The sequence below is a fragment of the Podarcis liolepis genome (genome assembly GCF_965112155.1).
Source record: "Podarcis liolepis genome assembly, chromosome: 8".
Classification (NCBI taxonomy): Eukaryota; Metazoa; Chordata; class Lepidosauria; order Squamata; family Lacertidae; genus Podarcis; species Podarcis liolepis.
In genome coordinates, this window is record NC_139560.1 from 34942585 (window position 1) to 34961792 (window position 19208).

A 19208-nucleotide genomic window follows, 5' to 3' on the forward strand; every position below is an offset into this window, starting at 1 on the left:
AAGAAAAAAAGCACCGATAAACCTAATGGAACTTATTTCTCCCTGAGTGAACTTGTATACCGGAGCACTGTAAAATCTGGGTTGCGAACCAACCAGAGTAATTTTTGTCCTAACCTGTAACATGGATTAAAAATGTTCACCAAATAGTTTGGGTGAGAAGTGTGCCAACTGGGCCACAGCTGTTTTAAACAAAAACAAAAACAAGCAAACATGGAGCGTATAATTGCTGCATTAGTTTTGGCCTGTTTCTGAAGGCTGCAACGAGGACAAAAGAAGGGCAGTCACCTAACCTGTGATACAGCATCTGTTCTACTCAGATTACCAGCTGTTCAGGCCGGCTGCGCCATCAAAGACTCCTGGGAAGGGTATCCATAGTGTTATGAGTTGGGGAGGGGGTAGTAGTAGGCTGTATGTAGACATATATATGGTTGCACTGTTAGTACCCTGTGCAGTGCAGTCTCGTGCATTATGGACTCAGAAGTCAGTCCCACTGTATTCAGTAGTGCTTGTTTCCACGAAAGTGTATATAGGGTTTCAGCCATAATGTGCTAACAGCCCTTAGCCAAGGCAAATTGTCCTAACCATAGTTTGTCATATAATTCTTTTTTAGTTTTGAAATACTCTTGCGGAAACGTCGTTAGTCAAACATGTTGAGGAACTGTGCTTGTTTTTAAAAAAGAAAAAGGTAATAAGGTAAAGCACTGAGTGATTGCAGTTTTCTCTACTCTTCTTGCATTTGTCTGAAAAGCAGGATGGCAGAAGTGACATCATCATAAAGTTACTCCTTGTAAATTCATATAGAGCAGCTCTCTATTCCCTGCCCCTGGGCCCCATGGAACTGTGTGCCTGAAGAGGACATCATTTATTTGGAACAATAAAACAAGTACTTGCTACATGTAAGAAAAAGCTTCATTAGTGTTAGGGAATATAAAATTAAACTACAACTTTGTTTTTTGAAATCTGACATTAGATATCTCTGACTTATAAATTAAATAAATTAGAAGAAAACATGTTTTAAAATACAACAGTTGTTGACAGAATATATAATAACACGCATTCCCCATCTCAATACTGTTTAAAGCTATTATTTCACATATAACCAAAAGCTAAAGTAGGGGCCTTTCCACATGCAATACTTTCCCGCTAACTAGCCACTGATGCACTGTTATTCAATGAATTTAGTTATTATGATTTCTGGCAACATAATGTTTTGGATGTGATGATACATGGCTGCACAGAGTGGTACATTTCTTTAATGTTTTGGTTTTTTTTAATCTGAGGAAAAAATCAGCTGCTCAGGCTGGTCCTACCATGAGGCAGGTGCCTCAGGCGGCAAATGCTAGGGGACAGTGACAATCATTCTGATCTTTAGTAAAAGTTGAAAGATTAATATGATCTGAAGAGAAGCCAGGGTACAGTCATTCTGATCATTCTCATCTTCATGAGCAAGTGGTAAAGGTAAAGGTAAAGGGACCCCTGACCATTAGGTCCAGTTGCGGATGACTCTGGGGTTGTGGCGCTCATCTCGCTTTATTGACTGAGGGAGCTGGCGTACAGCTTCCGGGTCATGTGGCCAGCATGACTAAGCCGCTTCTGGCGAACCAGAGCAGCGCACGGAAACGCCGTTTACCTTCCCGCCAGAGCGGTACCTATTTATCTACTTGCACTTTGACATGCTTTCAAACTGCTAGGTTGGCTGGAGCAGGGACCGAGCAACGGGAGCTCACCCCGTCGCGGGGATTTGAACCGCCGACCTTCTGATCGGCAAGTCCTAGGCTCTGTGGCTTAACCCACAGTACCACCCACCTTGTGATAAATCTTTCAACCTGGGCTGTTTGTCCTACCTAGTTGCCTTTTTCCAGTGTATCACAAATAGCAGGATTAGGAAAGGTCCTTGACTGAGCCAAACAGGCATAGAGGTGGCCACCCCACATCTTCCAGCAGATTTCCCACATGTGGGCATGTGTCGCTCTGCTCTCATGCTGCATGCTCCCATTGTTACTGCTGTGTTGCAGCTTTTGCTTGAGTTGGCAGCAAGCAAACGTCAGGCACAGCAGTGAGCAAACATCAGCAAGGTGCTGGAAGGCAGAATGTGTGCCACCTAGATAGCTGCCTTTTACTGAATCAGACCACTGGTCCTTCTAGCTCAGTCTGCCTTGGCCAACAGTGGCTCTCCAGGGTTTCAGACCGTGGACATTCCCAGCCCTACTTGGATTTGCCAATGATTGAACCCAGTACCTTCTGCATGCAAAGCTATGACCCTTCCCCACATAGCTTATCTTGACATCCCTAAGGTAGCCTACTAGCCTCAGGTGTGGCGGAAGATGCTTTTCTGGCATCAGTGTCAATGTCAGATTACACTGCCAGCTCCATGGCTTCTGTATGTCGAATGGGGAGGAGGGACACTATCTTGTACGTTGCCTCAGGCAGCAAAGGCCAGTTCTGGTAACGGCATAGTTTAGAACAACAGTTTCAAACCAAAGAACCCAAGAGTTCTTTGGAACTTTAATGTTTGCATGTGTGTGAGAAAGAGTGGAGCAGGATCTATGAGAATATCCGTAATAGATAACAGGAAAGGCAGGTTGACCACCACCTTGAGTGTTGAGCATATGATATGGTGGGCTGGACTACAACCCCCATCATCCCTGACCATTGGCCATGCTGCCTGGGACTGATGGATGTTGGAGTCCAGGAATCTCTGGAGCGCCACAGATTCCCTCATCTCTGTGCAAGGGTGCACTCTCTGTTGATGTGGTGCAAAAGTAGGTGAACAGTTCATTTAGGTGAACTGAATTATTGCAGTAGAATTCTTCTGCGAATCCTCTGTCATGCTCAGAGGTTCCTAAGCAAACAAGTTGATTCTGAACCTGAAAGCCTGCATATCACTGATTTAAAGAAATCATTTGCCGAAGTATCGTCGCACAATAAATTGCAGGACTGTACTTTAAATGGCACAGTGTCGTTGACGTGAGGTCTGTTGAGGATACAGTAATTTCTCTTGGTCTTTTCCAACAAATCCAGATGAACCAGGACAGAATAAGAAATGCTGGGTTGATGCAATGATCACAGTTGAATCTGTTAACAAGAAGCATATCAGAAGCATGTGCAAAATATATGAGCTGAATTGTTTGCATAGGATGCAGTCTTTAAACTCGCCCACCCCGTCCCCCGTGGATTCTGTAGAAGTTTTGTTTTGTTTTTTGGGAGAAGTGTGTACCACACTACATCCGTTATCAGGTAAATGTGACAGCATTCTGTACTTTGTTGAAGAACCCTCTGCTTGCACTTGCAAGGCTGAGGGTTGTCAGTCTGCCTCAAAGGCACTGTTTGTGGCCCCCAAATATTCCGACTTCTTTTTATGTTTCATCCATATTTTCCGCAGGAGGCTTGGTGTTCCATGCAAAATGCTGCCCGTTAGAGGTAAAGAGGCCTCCTCCGCTCCTTGAGTTGGGCTGATGTCATCTTCAGTATTTTTCTGCAAGGACCTTCTGTGCCTATAGTTGAAAGCGGGAACAGATTTAACATTTCAATATTAAGTTCCTTCAGAATAATTATTTGGTGTTCACCGTTTTGTCAAATGATCTATTAAAACTTTTTTTCACCATTTTTGTCTTCTATTGTTAAAATACTATTTGTTAAAAATCATGTGTGTGTGTGTGTGTGTGTGTGTGTGAGAGAGAGAGAGAGAGAGAGAGAGAGAGAAGGTAAAGGGACCCCTGACCATTAGGTCCAGTTGTGGCCGACCCTGGGGTTGTGGCGCTCATCTCACTTTATTGGCCAAGGGAGCCAGCGTACAGCTTCTGGGTCATGTGGCCAGCATGACTAAACCACTTCTGGCGAACCAGAGCAGCGCACGGAAACGCTGTTTACCTTCCCGCCGGAGCAGTACCTATTTATCTACTTGCACTTTGATGTGCTTTCGAACTGCTAGGTTGGCAGGAGCAGGGACCGAGCAACGGGAGCTCACCCCGTTGCGGGGATTCGAACCGCGGGCTTTTTGATCGGCAAGTCCTAGGCTCTGTGGTTTAACCCACAGTGCCACCTGCGTCCCATATGCATGCAATTCTAACTGTATCCATGAGAGCAGTCTCCTAAGCATCATCTCTTGTTCAGATGTTTTGGACAACAGCTTTTATCAGCCCCAGCCAGCAAGGCCATGGCAAATGGGGCCGATGGGAGCTATAGTCCAAGATATCTAGAGGACACCAGGTTGGGGAAAGCTGCTCTAATGGAATTATCTGCATCTTCACCAAACTATAGTTCCCAATGTTCCTTGGAGAAGCCATAACAATTAAACTGCCTTAAAAAAAAACTTTGTAGTACAGAAAACCCTGATATTTCAGGCAAAATCTTTGGACGCCTGCTGTTTATTTAATGCTTTTCCACCCTGCCTTTCAGGACCCATTGTCCTTGCAAGGCAATGATCACTTAAATTTAAAGACATATGAAACATCAAAGCAGAAGAAGACCATATGAGCATTTGAGCATTAAAAACCAGCACAGCAGATTCATTAATCCTGGACCAGAATAAAAAACATATAATGAAAATAGAAAATAACAGTGCAATCCTATATGTGCCTGCTCAGCAGTAAATCCCATTGCATTCAATGGGACATCCTTCTAGGTAAGCGTGTATGGGATGTTGTGGATTCAGTTTGGGATCTTGAGCATGCAAACTATGCTCTTCCAGAAGCCTTTGGACTCTTTCCCCTTTTACTTATTTACAGATACTCTTTAACTTCTTAAAAGTTGCATTTTGGGATGTCAGTGATCTTCAGTCTGAGTAGCGTGTCATTGGTTCTTACAGACTTTGAGTTTGGTAGCCCAAGTAATAGTTGTGGAATTAGAGGAGAGGGTAACAGAAAGAAACTTACTCGTCTGCAAATACACTATCCCTCATGGCTGGTTCTGTGGCTGCAATCCATCTTGCATTGTGATGGGAGACTGGGGATCCCTGAGGCTGCTAAATTATAGGGAAATGGGGGGGGGGCGCGCGGAATAAAATAAAAATGTCAAGATGCAATAGAAACAGAACACAATAACAGCTAGCACACATCTAACAACTTGGCAGAAGAGGGAATGTTGACATCATATATGCATGGCAGACATCAGTGGGTGACCCTTAATAGTTGAAGCTTGGACTGTTTGTTCACCCATAAAACAACAGTTTTCATAGATATACTGTCAGCCAATTTGGATTATTTTATAAAAGTGGGCAGGATATAAACTTTAAAAATCAATCAACAAATAGTGAGACTAGAGAGTGTGGTGTTGGGAGGCTGAGAAAAGATTATATCTGATACACCAATGCCAATATCATCTTAATATTGCTATCCTTTCATATAATTTCTGGATTTGTATGCATCATGTAAAAAAAATTAATGCTTGTGTTGTTGTCCAATAATTTCTTTAGATTTGTTTTTCCAGGGTTTGTTGTGTGTTTGCAGCCTTTGCTTTTGTTCTTTTTTGTATTGGAAGGAGGATGTGATTAATGTAAGTGCAAAGACCTCTTTTATAAGAAGATTAAGGATGTTACATGAATTTTTGACTGAACACTCACAGGACTTGTAGCAATCATCAGGAGTCACATGATATTGCACAGAGGTAGTTGGTTTTATATTACGTATGTGTTACTTACCAAAGTCTTTGCATCTGGCAGGCTACTGCTATAGCAGAATGGCCTTTGTTTAGAAATTCCAGCTGCAATGAAAAACAGAAAGGAGAAACTTTGGGTAAAATGTACTGTAGAGAGAACTGGAATGTGGACTGTGCTCTGCCATCTGGGTCATTCGTCCATATGTGTATACATGCTGCCAATGAATGAAAATGGCTGCTTACCTGGTCACAAGTAACCATCATGCTGGGCTCCTCCCCCTTGGAAGGAACACTAGGATGAGGTGGCTGGTCGTGAGGAATCCCAGTCCGGCCGTTGGAGATTGGTGGGCTTTCCCACCATAGCCTTATTTGAATCCTGGCCAATCCAGCCAGGCCAGGTGGGAGGGCTGTGGGACTCTATAAAGGCTGACTGCAGCCGACCCCAGGGACCACTGTCCTCAAAAATGAGAGTGACTGGTTATGGCAGTGATGCCATAAGAAAAGGACATTAAGGCACAAGTCCAGAGACCCACTTAGCAGAATGAACAGGAGGACCCCAACCACATTATGAAGCAACACACACAACAATCTAAAAAAGGGGGCTCCAGAAAGACCGGAAACTAAAATTACCTAACTGCAGCACTTAGTGGAGGCGGAAATTTAATAACAGGGAAATGTAGCTTTTTCACACACTCCTTCTTGCTATGAGACCTCCGCTTGCCAAATCAGTATTTCAAATATAAGTGACCTCACTGGCAACAGTACTTGAAAGTGTGATCATAGAATTGTAGAATTGGGATAAGGAATAACCATTCTTTCCTGTGATATTCTGCCTTCTATAGGCATGTTTGAGCATCATATATTTCTCTGATATTCTTCCTTAATACTTTCACAGTGGAACTGTCTTCCATTCTGATTAAAATGGACAGCAGGATTATCCACACAGATCCTTTTTCTGTAGGCTAATATACATCCAGCAGCATCCTGTGCTGCAAAAAAACAAAAACAAAACTCTTCTCAGTACCAAAGGGCTCATTGTTTTTATTGCAAGGCCATACCTCTGGACAGTTAGTAAGCCTGAGTACTAAATATATTGCTGAGACTTACTGTGTCTTGCAGAACATTTGGAGGGACTAGGGAAGAATCCTTGCTGCCTGTTCTGCACATGACTGAATCCCTGCCCTTCTTCATCTTTGCAGAAGACTTGAATGAGATCACCTTGGTGTGACAGCAGCTCCTCTGTCCCCTGAAGATGATAGTCAGACACTGCTACCACCTACAGGGAAGAGGTGAAACAGTCTAATTACATGTGCCGTGTATAGATTCAATGCCTGAGTCTATGCATAACCTGCAGTAATTATAGTGTAGAATAAGCATTGCTGTCTTCTTTGCCCATAAAACAATAATTAAAAGTTCTGCTACATTATCATTATGAAAACTGTAACTAAGCTGATAGCCAGAAGAGGTAATACCCTATTATGTTACTCCTCTATCTTTCTACAGTTATCTAAAAGGCTTAAAGTTAGGAAGCATGCAATAAAAGGGTTGGACAGAGAAATCTCTCCTTCTCTCCCAACCAGGAAAAAGAGAATATTGTCTAGTGTGCTTCCTACACCATTGGACTGACGATATAATTTGGAAACTACTTGGGTCCAGCGTAAGGCACACATGAGGGTCTTGTTCTATGGGTCCTGATACTGTGGGATCCAGTTTACAGGTTTCTGCCTGCCTGCTTTGGATTCAGCGGTCTCCTGATCACCATCATCAGGTCAAATATTGACTCTGTAGCCTCTAACGTGTCCTGCTCACTGCTGGGCTCTGGGGTCATGGCAGACCCAACAGATCACGTGGAAGAGACAGGAGCTGCCCAGTGACTGGGCAACCCAGTCAGGTGGGCGGGGTATGAGAAATAAGTTGTCGTCATTGTTTGGCTACGTCCCATGCGTGTATTGTTCTGTCTACTTGAAGGCAGACAATGCTGCTATGGAAGATGACCATGTTATTTGATCCATCCTAAGTGACCCAATTATTATGGGTTCTGATGTTACTGAAGTAGGAAACTACCACAGAGGGGTGACAACTATGTTCCCCCTGTAATGCAAGGATAGTTCCTCTTTTATAACAATGAGACGCTATTAGCATATCGGCAGTAGAATTCAAGAGAAAGTTGTACAACATCTACCTTTATTTCTATGTCTTGAGATATCAACACACATGGAGAAGCAAGAGTATCTTGCCATTAACACAGACAGAGACTACTGCTGCATTATTCTTCCATATGTGTTTGTTTCATTTACTACCAATACTATTTTCTTTTCTTTTTTAGAAAACAGACTATGTCCAAATCACTTGGGTATATGTGGGCCTAATGCCATGCAGTAATAAGTTGGGATAACTTATGTAGGTCAGGAAGCCAAGTCTGTGGTAGCACAGTTTAGATCCAAACAGGATTTCAAGCTTCTCTAGGTCATTATGAACACGCAAGGTAAATCTCTGGGATTATCTTGAAGTCACTTTTCTTTTCTAATTGTATCAGAAAAGCTAATGTGAGTTTGGCCATTATTCAGATGAATGGCAGTCTCATCCAAACTAAGTAGCATTAGAAAGCAGCTCCCTAAATATTTGATTTATGATTTTTAAAAGATATTATTTGTTTCAGCAGCAGCAGCTACTTGTTCCATTTGCCATGCAAGCTTTTCTTCTTGTGCTGTGGAGTCCAGCAGCAGAAAGCCTTGCAAAGCACATTCAGTGGCTATTTTCATGTTATTCTTCAATAAGCCAACAACTAGAATTTACAAACAATGAGGGAGAGCTGGCTTTTACAAACAATAGAAAAAAATTATGATAAAACCAACAGGAAGGAGAAGGAAAATAGGAAAGCTGTGCATCACAAATGCATTGCAAAAAAGTTTTTGGAACTAAAACCAATTCAGCTCCAGAAGCCAAAACTACGGTAAATTAATTTGTATTATGCAAGTCTTTCACTTGCTTCACTGTTATTTTTTTTGCTTATTTAAAGAATTAATGTCTCCATTATAGAAAACTACAATAACTTAACAATCTAGAAAACTGAGCCAATTCAATGCTAAGCACTTATTTTGAAAATCACTCATAGAATGTTCTATCAGTGTCAATGGGAGAAAGGACTAAGCACCTCCTGAACTCTTCTACAACATTTAAAAGTTCCTAACTCTGGTTGGATTGTTGCTCCTTATTCATTAGCATCAGTGGCGGAACTTGGAGTCTCAAATTTCAGCAGTGCCTGCGCAATGCCAAAATTCAGTGCCCCCCTCTGTAAGATAATTAAAATGCAGTCAAACCAACTATTCATGTTTTGCTAGCTGGGCGCATCATAGGAGCTGAAGCTCACAGAGTTTTCCTATAAACTTGCTAGGGAGAACTCTGTGAGAGACACTCCCACTGTGCCCAGACAAGGGGAGGGCATAGCTCTTTCCATCCCTTTCCGCTCTGCCAGCAATGTGACACCTACAAAGTCTGAGGTCCAAACTCAGACCACATTTTGAGCTAGACTTAAATATGTCTTTGTAACTGAATTACCATTTTAAGTCTGTCTGAACAAAGCTGCTGTATCCATTACTGTTCAATAAGTATTCTGAGTATATGTTATTTTTTACCTTTTACAAATCCATTTTGTGTTTGATTGTTAGCTTAAGGGGAAGAAAAGGGGAAAATACCAGGAAAATCAACTCTGCCTTAAAGCATCCTGGATTACGTAAGCTAAAGGGACCAAACTAGCCTATCTAAACTTCCTTGTAAGCTGCAAAGCGATGGCACTCTGCTGATCAGGGGGAAGGAAGGATAATATCTAATAAATCAGGTTTCCTCACATTCAGCCCTCCAGATGTTTTTGGCCTACAAGTCCCTGATCCCTAGCTAGCAGGACCAGTGGTCAGGGATGATGGGAAATGTAGTCTCAAAACATCTGGAGGGCCGAGTTAGAGAAAGCCTGTAATAAATATAACATCTCCTAGCATCTATTCATATTCCAAAACCTGCCTCTCGCCTTGGATTCTACCCATAGGGCCAGGTCTAGGAGGCCCTGGGTGCCAGGGAACCCACAAAAGTTACCAGAAGTCACGTCAAAGCCCTGACACAGCCTCCCAGATGACGTCAGAGGCCCTGTGTTATGTACTGAGTTGAATAGGATCCAAACTGCAGCAGTCTGATTGGTCCTAGAACAATAGGATCCAAAATGCAGCAGTCTGATTGGTCCTAGAACTATGGATTCAGAATGCAGCAGTCTGATTGGTCCTAGAACAATGCAGCAGTATGATTGGTTGGCAGGAACCACCCAATCCTGCTCCAGATAGAAGTGAATCCACAACCTGATTGGCTTACAGTAGAATTCCGGAATTAGCCAATCATGTGCAGCTCATTGTGTAAATAATGTATATAAAGCAGATACTGTGAGGGGACTTCCATTCATTCCTCCTCACCACTATGAGCTGAATAAAGAGCATGAAATCACTTTGCGACTCTGAGTATATTTCACCCTGCCAGGCCTCCAAATCTGACTTCTGGTAGAAACTGGAAGTCATTTTTGGAAGTCACATGAGGTCTCGGACGTTATCTCTGAGACCCTGCGAGGCCTTGGAAAAGCCACCACCACAATGTAAAGTCATGACCTCATGATGTCACGATGTCACATTCTATCACAGGCGCCATTGGGGCCCAAGTCAGCGCCTCTGATTCTACCTCATGGCTGTGGCACTCCCAAAATCCCACGCCCAGTGCAACCAAACTGGTTGTGTTCCCTTAAACCTGCCTCTGATAGTATGGATGTTCTAGCCCAACCGTTACCAACCTGGGGCCCTCTAGTTGTTTTGATGGAGACTCCCACCAGCCCAGTTTCACCAATCCTGGTGAATTCGCCAGCCAATGCTGGCTGGGGCTGATGGGAGTTGTGACCCAAAAAGTCTGGAGGGAGGCACCAGGTTGGTGAGGACTGTTCTGAGTTTAGAAGATAGGCTGTTAATACATACTGTGATGGTGTGCACTTTGGCAGCAGGACTCACTCTCATCATAAGTTTCTCCTCACTGATTTTAAAGGGACATAAGAAAGGGGAGCAGGGGAGGTTCTCATTTAAAATAGCTCAGTCCTATGCATCTTCAAAACAAATGGACCCTGCAGATCTGAGATGGGCATACAATGCAAAGAATTAACAAGAAACTGGTATGCTCATGTTTTGCTGGAAAGTGGTTGTGTAGGATTCCCCCAGACACATGGAGAGTCTTTAAAATCATTGCTATCAGGAAACAGTTAATGTTGAGGCATCTGAGGTTAATTCACAGGGATGGTCATATGACTGGGCAGCACTTAACCCTGCCCTGGCACACTCAAAGTGCTATTGCTGTTAAAGACTCTGGCAGGCTTCCAAGGGTGCTTGCTATTTTTGCCTTGTCTGGGATTAAACAAGGGCACCTATGAAGATTACCAGGGTGAAATAAGTCCTATCATCTCAGGCTGCTAAGAGCAGGTAAAGGGGCAAGTTTTTTTAGGAATTAATTTTCCATATTTTGCATTGTAGGGGGGGGGGAGTTGGGCCTCAAAATCTCCCTTCATGTTGTATATATATTTGCCATTCATTGGTATGATTGCACATTTTTAGTTTGTTCAATTCATTTATTATATGTTTGTACTGCGATTAGATATCAGTTCCCAGGTGGTTTATATTATTGGCAGAGGAGCACAATTAATTTGAGCCAGGGTTCACTTACTTTTGCTCTAGGAGCTTATTTGGATGCCCAAACTCAGTCCTGGAAGGAACTCATAAACGAGTGCCTTTCTTTCCCACTTGTGAATCAACACAGCTTGCTTCCAACTACGGTACATCCAGGAGATACAGGTGGCTGTGAGGCTTCCAGATCAGAGTGCGATTTTCAGATGTGCTTGAGGTTGATATGTGCTTGTGGTTGTGTTATTGTGCCAGATGCCTGTTCCACCAGATCTTACGTTTGCCAAGGTGATATAAACATAAGAGCAGGTCAGAAGCTGAGATTTAGGGATATGTAACCTCTCTTGGCCAGCTGATTTTTCTCTGCACATGCCCTTCTAGACTGTTTATTATGCAGCTGGGCTCTGTAACCAGAATTAAGCCCAGATGGATGAAACTTGTTTAAAATGGCCTGGTGCAAATCATTTGCAGATAGAAGGATTAAGTCCACTCTCTTCTGCCCAGTAATTCTCAATAGTGGGTTTGTTGTAGAAAAGGCTGCATTTGAAATTTCCTTAAAACCTATATGCAATTTATGAACCATGTCAGGTTTTGTGTTTTTTGGTGTGTGTGTTTTTGTACCAGTGCATATGTTGGTTCCACACCATGATCTTGAGAGATCTATGTTGTGCTTCAGTGGACAAGAAATACCCTCTTTAATAAGCAACATTTTCCTTACCTTTTTCGGCAGGATGCATTGAGTACTTTTGGCTTTTCTTCTGACTGGGCTACATGCTACAAAAACAATGGAAACATCAGCATGAACTGAAGAAATTGTTTAAATTTCCTTGTCAAAATGTAGCATCACAAGAGAGCAGCTCAGACCCAACTGGTAGAACCTTCTCTGCACTGCCTTCAGTGGGTATTCCTCCCCCCCCCAACTCTGATCAGTACCAGGTAATTGGGTCTGGGAGTTGCCATTTTAATTTTCCACAGTGCTCTGCAGCAACACCATATGTGGGGCATTGTGGGAAGTTAAAATGGTGGCTCACAGCTGTCTGGCACTAACTGGAGTGCTGCTTCTACCAACATCTGCTGCTGTTATCGGATAAGCGCACCAGGGCTCACTCAAAGAAGGAGAAGCCCACTAAAACAATTCCACTACAGGGCCATTTCACAGGGACACTATGCAGTGGAGCTGGCCCTGAGTGACATCAAAGATAGACTAAAGTGACTTTGCTGAGAGAAGTTGTGGGGTCAGGAGTGTTAGGGTTGCCCTTTTCCAGCATTTGAGATATCTGCTTGGAACTCAGTTTTTTCAAATTAAAAAAATAATTCAGAGTGGTTGACAACATTCAGTTGAAATAGAATCATAGAATCATAGAATTGGAAGAGACCACAGGGGCCATCGAGTCCAACCCCCTGCCAAGCAGGAAACACACACACACATTTGTGTGTGTGTATATATTTTTGTGTATAATATGTACATAGAAATAAAACCAATTCAAATTCAGAACTGGGGGGGGGGGCTTTTTTTTTTTTAAAAAAAAACCATAACACTGGCAACCAGGTAAGCCTTTCTTGAGAGCAATCTATATGTGGAATCCCATTACTTTGGCACCAAGTAAAAGCTGTTTTGTCTGTTAAACTTTTAATCATGGAATATAATTGTTCTGCTTATTCTGTAGAATGTTGTTGTGCTCCTGATTTATTCTTATTTGCTTTGCATTTTCTTTCTGTATTGTTCTGATCTGTTGCAACCTGTTAACTGGAATGAAAATAGCCACAAAAAAGAGAGAGCCCCCATCTCTTGTTTTCTGAGGATGTGTCTTAAATCAGAACAGTACCCATTCCCAGTCATTAAGGTGGTTCTTAATTTAATCAGCTAGTCATTCAATAAAATAACTCCATACAGTCACAAAGCCATGGAAGAAACAGCTAATATTACATGGAGCAAGTGATGGTTCACATGCATCAGAGTCACAGAAGTTTAAACGAAACAGAGGTGTTAGAAAGATTTTAAGCGTATGTAAAAGTATATGCAGTCTTTATATAGTTTTCTTTGCATCTTATTGAAAGCAGAGGACAATGAAAAAATATTTGCATATTCATTCTTTTTTGAATGCAGTTTTTAATTACATTAATGATGCTCCAGATTAAGTCACAAGGAGTGCTTTATAAATATCCATCTGGCATATTTTTAGCTTGCCCATTGTAATCTCCCCAGCCAAAATGCTGTACATCTGCAGGCGAGGAAAGCAGCAAATTGCCTTACCCAAAGACAAAGCAAGGAAAAGTTCTAACAGAGGTAATACTTCTTGAATAGGCTGCTTAAGAAACAGTTGTTCATGAAGATGGGAGCCAAGCTGACAATTCACTTTGGCCTGCCATGAAATAAAGGCATCAGGAGCTGCTTGATACTGAATCAGACAAATGGTCCATCAAATTATGTACTGAAGGGTACCGACACATCTTGTGTCAGTAAGAGCTTCTACGTATGTGAAGAGTGCCCTTCAGAAGGATACAGATACAAGCAGGTACACCTTAAGACAGGTACAAGTAGAACGGGGTTGCCTTGCTATAGTGCTGCATGGCTCAGAAAAACTTCACTTGCCAAATTTCCTAGCCAGATTTCTTTCTTTTGCATATCAGCTACAGGGGCCTTCACTTTCATGCGATCATCCTATCAGTCTGATGCCTTGTGCAGAAAACGTTTCTGGGACTGCCCCCCCCCCCGACCTTGCAAAATCAGATTTGTAGGATATCTTCTCCCAAATACACCTTCTGCCCTGACCTCCTTACAAATGATTCCCTTAAATAAGAACTAGACTTGGCCATTAAAAAAACACAACTACTTTGAAATCCTTCCTATTTCAGTCAAAGCTCGGGTTGCCCTCATCCCCCTGCCTTGCCTAGACTGTTGCCTTTAAGCAATTGTGCAACAGACAGATATGCAACTGAGATTAGCTTTTCCTGCATCTTCAGGCCAAGAAGAGCTTTGCCTGTTGAATTTCTTCCTGCTAAAGTAATGTTACAATAGTGGGAACCCTGCCAGAAAATCATTACATCCAGTTTTCTGACTCAGGCCTAGAAAATAGGGTGGATTAGGTTCTCTGGAATGAATGGGGTAAAATAAAGACCCTCTGCCCCATAATGCGTTTTCCACTAACAAACCAAGCTCTCCTGGTATGGGCGTAGTGGTTTGGTGAAGCTGTGAGATAGGGCTTTGGTTGTACCATCAACATTGCACCCCATTAGCAGTAAAGGGGATAGTGGAACTGGAAGGAAATTTGGGGGTAATTTGAAAAGCACATCAGTGGCGTAGCGTGGGTTGTCAGCACGGCAAGTAATTTGCGCCCCCTAACCCTAACCCCCAGATGTTGCGCCCGGTGCGACCGGCCCCCCCTGCACCCCCCACGCTACGCCACTGAAGCACACACCACACAATGAAAATCAATTTTTATAAAGATATTTGTGTGTGCGTGTGCGCATGTATGAAAGAACTCCAAGGATAATAAGCTTGGGCTCCCAATCATAATTTCATTTGCATTTTAATAAAAACATCATCATAATAAATCTGAAAAGAGCAACTGGGGCTTGCAAATAAATATTAAGACTACACTTTTCCGTACAGAGTTTCCCATGAGAAATCTATCTCCCTTCGGACACATGGTGTTGAAAAACTATTGTTCTCCTGAATGCATATTGATCTTTGCCTGACTTTTGCTCTTCTTAAATGCTAAGGTTAAATGTACAATCAGTCCCAGAACACAAATTTGAAAATGCTATCTCCTTTGACCCAGTAGGTCGTAGCCATATAAAGTCATTTTCTACATATTAACTATTCAGGGCTTCATTTTTCAATACTCCTAACTTTATGATTTCTCATCTTAATGGTAATATTGGATGCCTAGGAACAAAGCCACATGGAATTAAGCACACCGATTGCACAGTTTGTTTCTGTAGAAATACTTCCACTGCCTAGCCTATCTAGACTTCTGCTTTAATTTTCTCCAAGGAAAGGGCGAACGGAGGTGGGGGAGGAGTTGGGGAGTCAGAGATCACTACACAGCAAGTACAATACAGTGAGCACACATCCGAATTTACCATTTTGAAGGTTTCCCCCTAACATTCCATTTCAATAATCACTGAACCCCTGGCAATAGCTCTGGTTGCATGGTACTCACATTTGGAAGAAATCACAGTGAAGACTTCTAAATTTTCATCACTGCAACTGTAAATCTGGTGCATTTTTCACCTCTCCCTCCTGGCTGCCTATCGGCTTCATGCAACTGCTCTGAACTTCTGGTAAATAGGTTTCACTAATCCCATCTGGCTCTGTGATCATTGTCCACGTCCACAAAGGAGAGACTGATGCTGTGATCTCATCTCATTCTACATTCTTCATTGCAACATTTTCAACCCCAGTCTGCCTTTGTATGAATTCTGCTCACGCCAGGGTAGGATTTTGCTGTTCCTTAAAACCACAGACATGCAAGTAATATTTTATTTGCATAGCCTCTCTCTGTTACCAAACAAGTTACAGGCACCTTCTGCCAGTAGTAAGTGGCGACCTGAAGGAATGCTTGCATTTTGTGTATAGACGAGGAATTATGAAATAAGACATTTATTATTATTAATTTTCTATACCACCCTTCATCCGAAGATCACAGGATGGTTTACAAGATTTGTGGGAGTGACAGAACCAGGCATTATTTTGTAGTATTTATTTTTCACTTTAGGCATATACTCATTTAAAAAATAAACATAGAATAATTTTCTAAATGAACAATTAAAAAAACACCACCCAATATATGCTGCAATAAGAACATATTTTACTTTAAAATGTTTCTTGTTTCACAAGGCAGTGGGATAAGGCCTTTCAGCTCTGAGATCAACGTTTTCAAATATAGATGCTTGGACTTAAGCACTCAAATCTACATTTAGCTCTTTTAATAGGTGGCCTGGTTTGCTGAGGTGTTGAGCCCTTGCAAAAACAAAAAAGCAAAACCAATAACGGACATCAGGTGAAACACTACACCCACTTACACAGGAGTTAGGCCCTCCAAAATCACTGCCCCTCCCTCCCCCAGTTTGATTCTTATGTTTCCAAGAAGGAATTGACTTCAGGTGCCTGGGTTTAGCAATTTCATCCTGGGAATACCACAGTGATGAGTGTCTTGTAAATGTTATATTAATCTTTTGGGAAAGGATCTTTTTAAAATAGTGGTTGAGCTACTAGTGCACACAAAAGCACTTTTTTTGTTTGTCGGTGTGTGAAATGCACATGCAGGGTTAGTCTAGCTATTCTGGGTCAGAAACTGTAGCAGGTATTCGCAATCCCAGGTGCCTGATGTCCTGGAAATATAACTTACTGCCACTACTACAATACAATAGAATTTTAAAGGGAGGACATCAACATTCAACTCACGAGCCTGAGCCAAATACGGTACTATAGTTCTTTCTTTATATGAGAGTTGTGGACTCACAAACAAAGCAGAACCAACATTAGTACAGGATTTGTACCACTTGTTTCCAAACTGTCCCATGGTACCAAATCTGTTGGGAAGGGGGAGAAAAGCTGTTGTTCTAGAAAACACTGGAGTATTTAAAATGTTCAGGGAGCAATCAATATAATCAGCCCCAAGTTCAATTAGTTTTTGATTTATTGTGCCACATGTTCTGCTTGTATGACTGATGTCATTAACATCAGACTCGGCTGGCTAGTTCATCTGTCTCCGTCCAGTTTGTCCCGGGCACAAACACACTAAACAGATGGGGAATTTCATGGCCACAAATGGAATTGTTTATCCTTCTATTGTTCTTGTGTCAAGCAATCAAACCAAATCCATTACCAACCAATAAAAAGATCAGTGCACCATCTATTCAGCAGCGAGCTGAGCAGAGGAGGTTAGGCAGCAGGGATTTCAAACTTCTACAAATGGTCAGAAAAATGATCCACATTGACCCACAGGCAAAAATAGAAAGCTGAAACAAAATGTCTATTCCACCACCTGCTAATTTTTGGATACTCCTTAAAGAAGATACCCCAGGAAAAGAACATCCACTTCCCTTAAAAAATTGCTGTGCAGAATTTCTCTATCTGGAAGGCACAATATAATGGTGGTTTCTATGTATTAAATATTTTAAAACTTTTAAAAAGTTATATTTTATTGCAAATATACAAACCACATTTTTATTTCCATGTATGAAGATAAATATTTTAGATCCCCTCTTGTATGACGTGGAAAGAAAATGTCTGGTGAAACAGTTGATGGACACATAACTCAGAAAGATGATGCTGTAACCTACCTGCTGAAATGTGTTGTGGGAACTGTTCTCCCACACCCCTGTAGTGTTTATAAGCTTTTCCTGCACTGAAGGCCACCATTAGGTAATTATTATCCACATTCTTGTTCTATGTTCTTGGTACTTTTTGTTGGGGTCTTGATACTCATTACATTGGTGGAATGTAATCTTTCACATGGTAACCCTAACCCTTGCCCCACCATGCCTGCATAGGGGAAATATATGCGTATGGGCTTCCTGAATTCAAATATTTATTCTATGTGCGGATGTCAGGGGGTGGGGCTTGGAACGGTAGGGGTGGAGTCAGAAGTACAGTCCTGTTGCTCCTCCTACTGTGAAACCCCCTTCACATGTGATGAAGTCTTCCATTTCCAGGTAATTATATTGCTGTGAAGAAACAGTCTCACGCATTAGCACAGAATCTGTTTATGTTGAACCAAGCTCAGTGAAATATTTTAACTGTCAGAGCTGAACAAAATGAAGGAATGTTGAAGGACCTCTGGACATTTGAGGAGTTCCCATAACTAATTATAAACCCATCAAGAATGAGAGAGAATGGCTTCCATGGCCTGTTGCCTCCAGACATATCTGAAACCAAGAACTGCCCCATTTTATTAACCGTGCATACTACTGCCATTGGTCCCGATTTAAATTCATCAGCAACTATCTAAAGAGAATAGGCCACCATCTAATATCCTTTCAACAGGCAGGGTGTGTTATCAAATCTAAGTCTTTAATTGTATCATTCTCATTGGATTTCATACTCAGTTACATAACAGTAAATCTGATCCTTACTGAGCTACCAGAGCCTACTTCTATTAACTTGTCGGTATGATAAGGATAAAGTGCAGGTATTTTTGGACTGGGACCGTGAACTGAAGTGTTGCACAATTAAACCATTGAAAAGAAAAATGGTGCAAAGCAAACCCAGGATTTTAAGGCATAACTTTGAACACAAGTTTGGCATTGTGAGAAGAGAAGAATATTATTTTATTTATAAAAGTGCATTTATATCACACCTTTTTTCTCCAAGGAACTCAAGATGGTGTGCATGGTTCTCCCCCTCCTAAATTAATCCCCGCAACAACCTTAAAGGTAGGCTAGGACTGGGAGGCAGTGAGTGGACCAGAGTCACCCAGTGAGCTTCATAGCCAAGTGAAGTTTTGAACCCAGGTCTTAGTCTGTACAATTAAAGTACTCCAGAGCCAGCACCAAGAGTCTAATTTTGTAATCTAGAGATGAAAATGTTTTGTTTCTTTTTAATTAAATGACTGAAAATCTCCCTTATTTCCCCTGCTTTTGTGCCTAGAGAGAGAGCAGCAGCCATGATTTCCAATCTCTGTTTTGTATTGTAGCAGTTCTTTCTCTGAAGAACGAAGATATATACGCAGTGCAGGAGTCAGATTCTAAGCTGTGTCCACAGCAACACCAACTATGTCAGACAATGGCTGGTGCCCTTCGAGGGCCGAGAAGCAAGTGACACAACAATGGAAAGGGGGCAGCCGCACACTGGCGACCCTGACAATCAATCAATCTTTAAGATGTGTTACCCATTTTCGCTGCAGCTGTAAATCAGCATCTGAATGCCAAGTAGTGAACTTAAGGCCTCTGGGACCAACATTCAAGTTT

General features: G+C 42.0%; 1 protein-coding gene across 3 annotated transcripts; it reads right to left on the minus strand.

Moving 5' to 3' along the window:
- Positions 1-2969: 2969 nt before the first annotated feature.
- On the minus strand, positions 2970-15538 carry VXN (vexin). 3 transcript variants are annotated; one of them, XM_083518199.1, is made up of 6 exons: positions 15458-15538; positions 12010-12065; positions 6703-6871; positions 5639-5700; positions 4875-4960; positions 2970-3494 (listed from the first exon to the last, which is right to left on the minus strand). In XM_083518199.1, exons 1-6 carry the CDS (start codon positions 15519-15521, stop codon positions 3305-3307), a joined length of 627 nt encoding a protein of 208 aa, XP_083374325.1. In that variant the 5' UTR covers positions 15522-15538; the 3' UTR covers positions 2970-3304. The 3 variants fall into 3 exon arrangements, with proteins under 3 accessions (XP_083374325.1, XP_083374324.1, XP_083374326.1); XM_083518198.1 differs by having other exon boundaries at positions 4875-4963; XM_083518200.1 differs by lacking the exons at positions 12010-12065; positions 15458-15538 and adding an exon at positions 10599-10730 and having other exon boundaries at positions 4875-4963.
- Positions 15539-19208: the final 3670 nt, after the last annotated feature.

Bases quoted from the DNA above. Each gene is read 5' to 3' on its own strand.
- VXN (XM_083518198.1), bottom strand. From the start codon at position 15,521: ATGCACCAGATTTACAGTTGCAGTGATGAAAATTTAGAAGTCTTCACT. The intron at 12,066-15,457 runs GTGAGTACCATG...TTGTTTTTGTAG, and splicing joins CACTGTGATTTCTTCCAAAT to CATGTAGCCCAGTCAGAAGA. The intron at 5,701-6,702 runs GTAAGTCTCAGC...TTTTCATTGCAG, and splicing joins CAAATGTTCTGCAAGACACA to CTGGAATTTCTAAACAAAGG.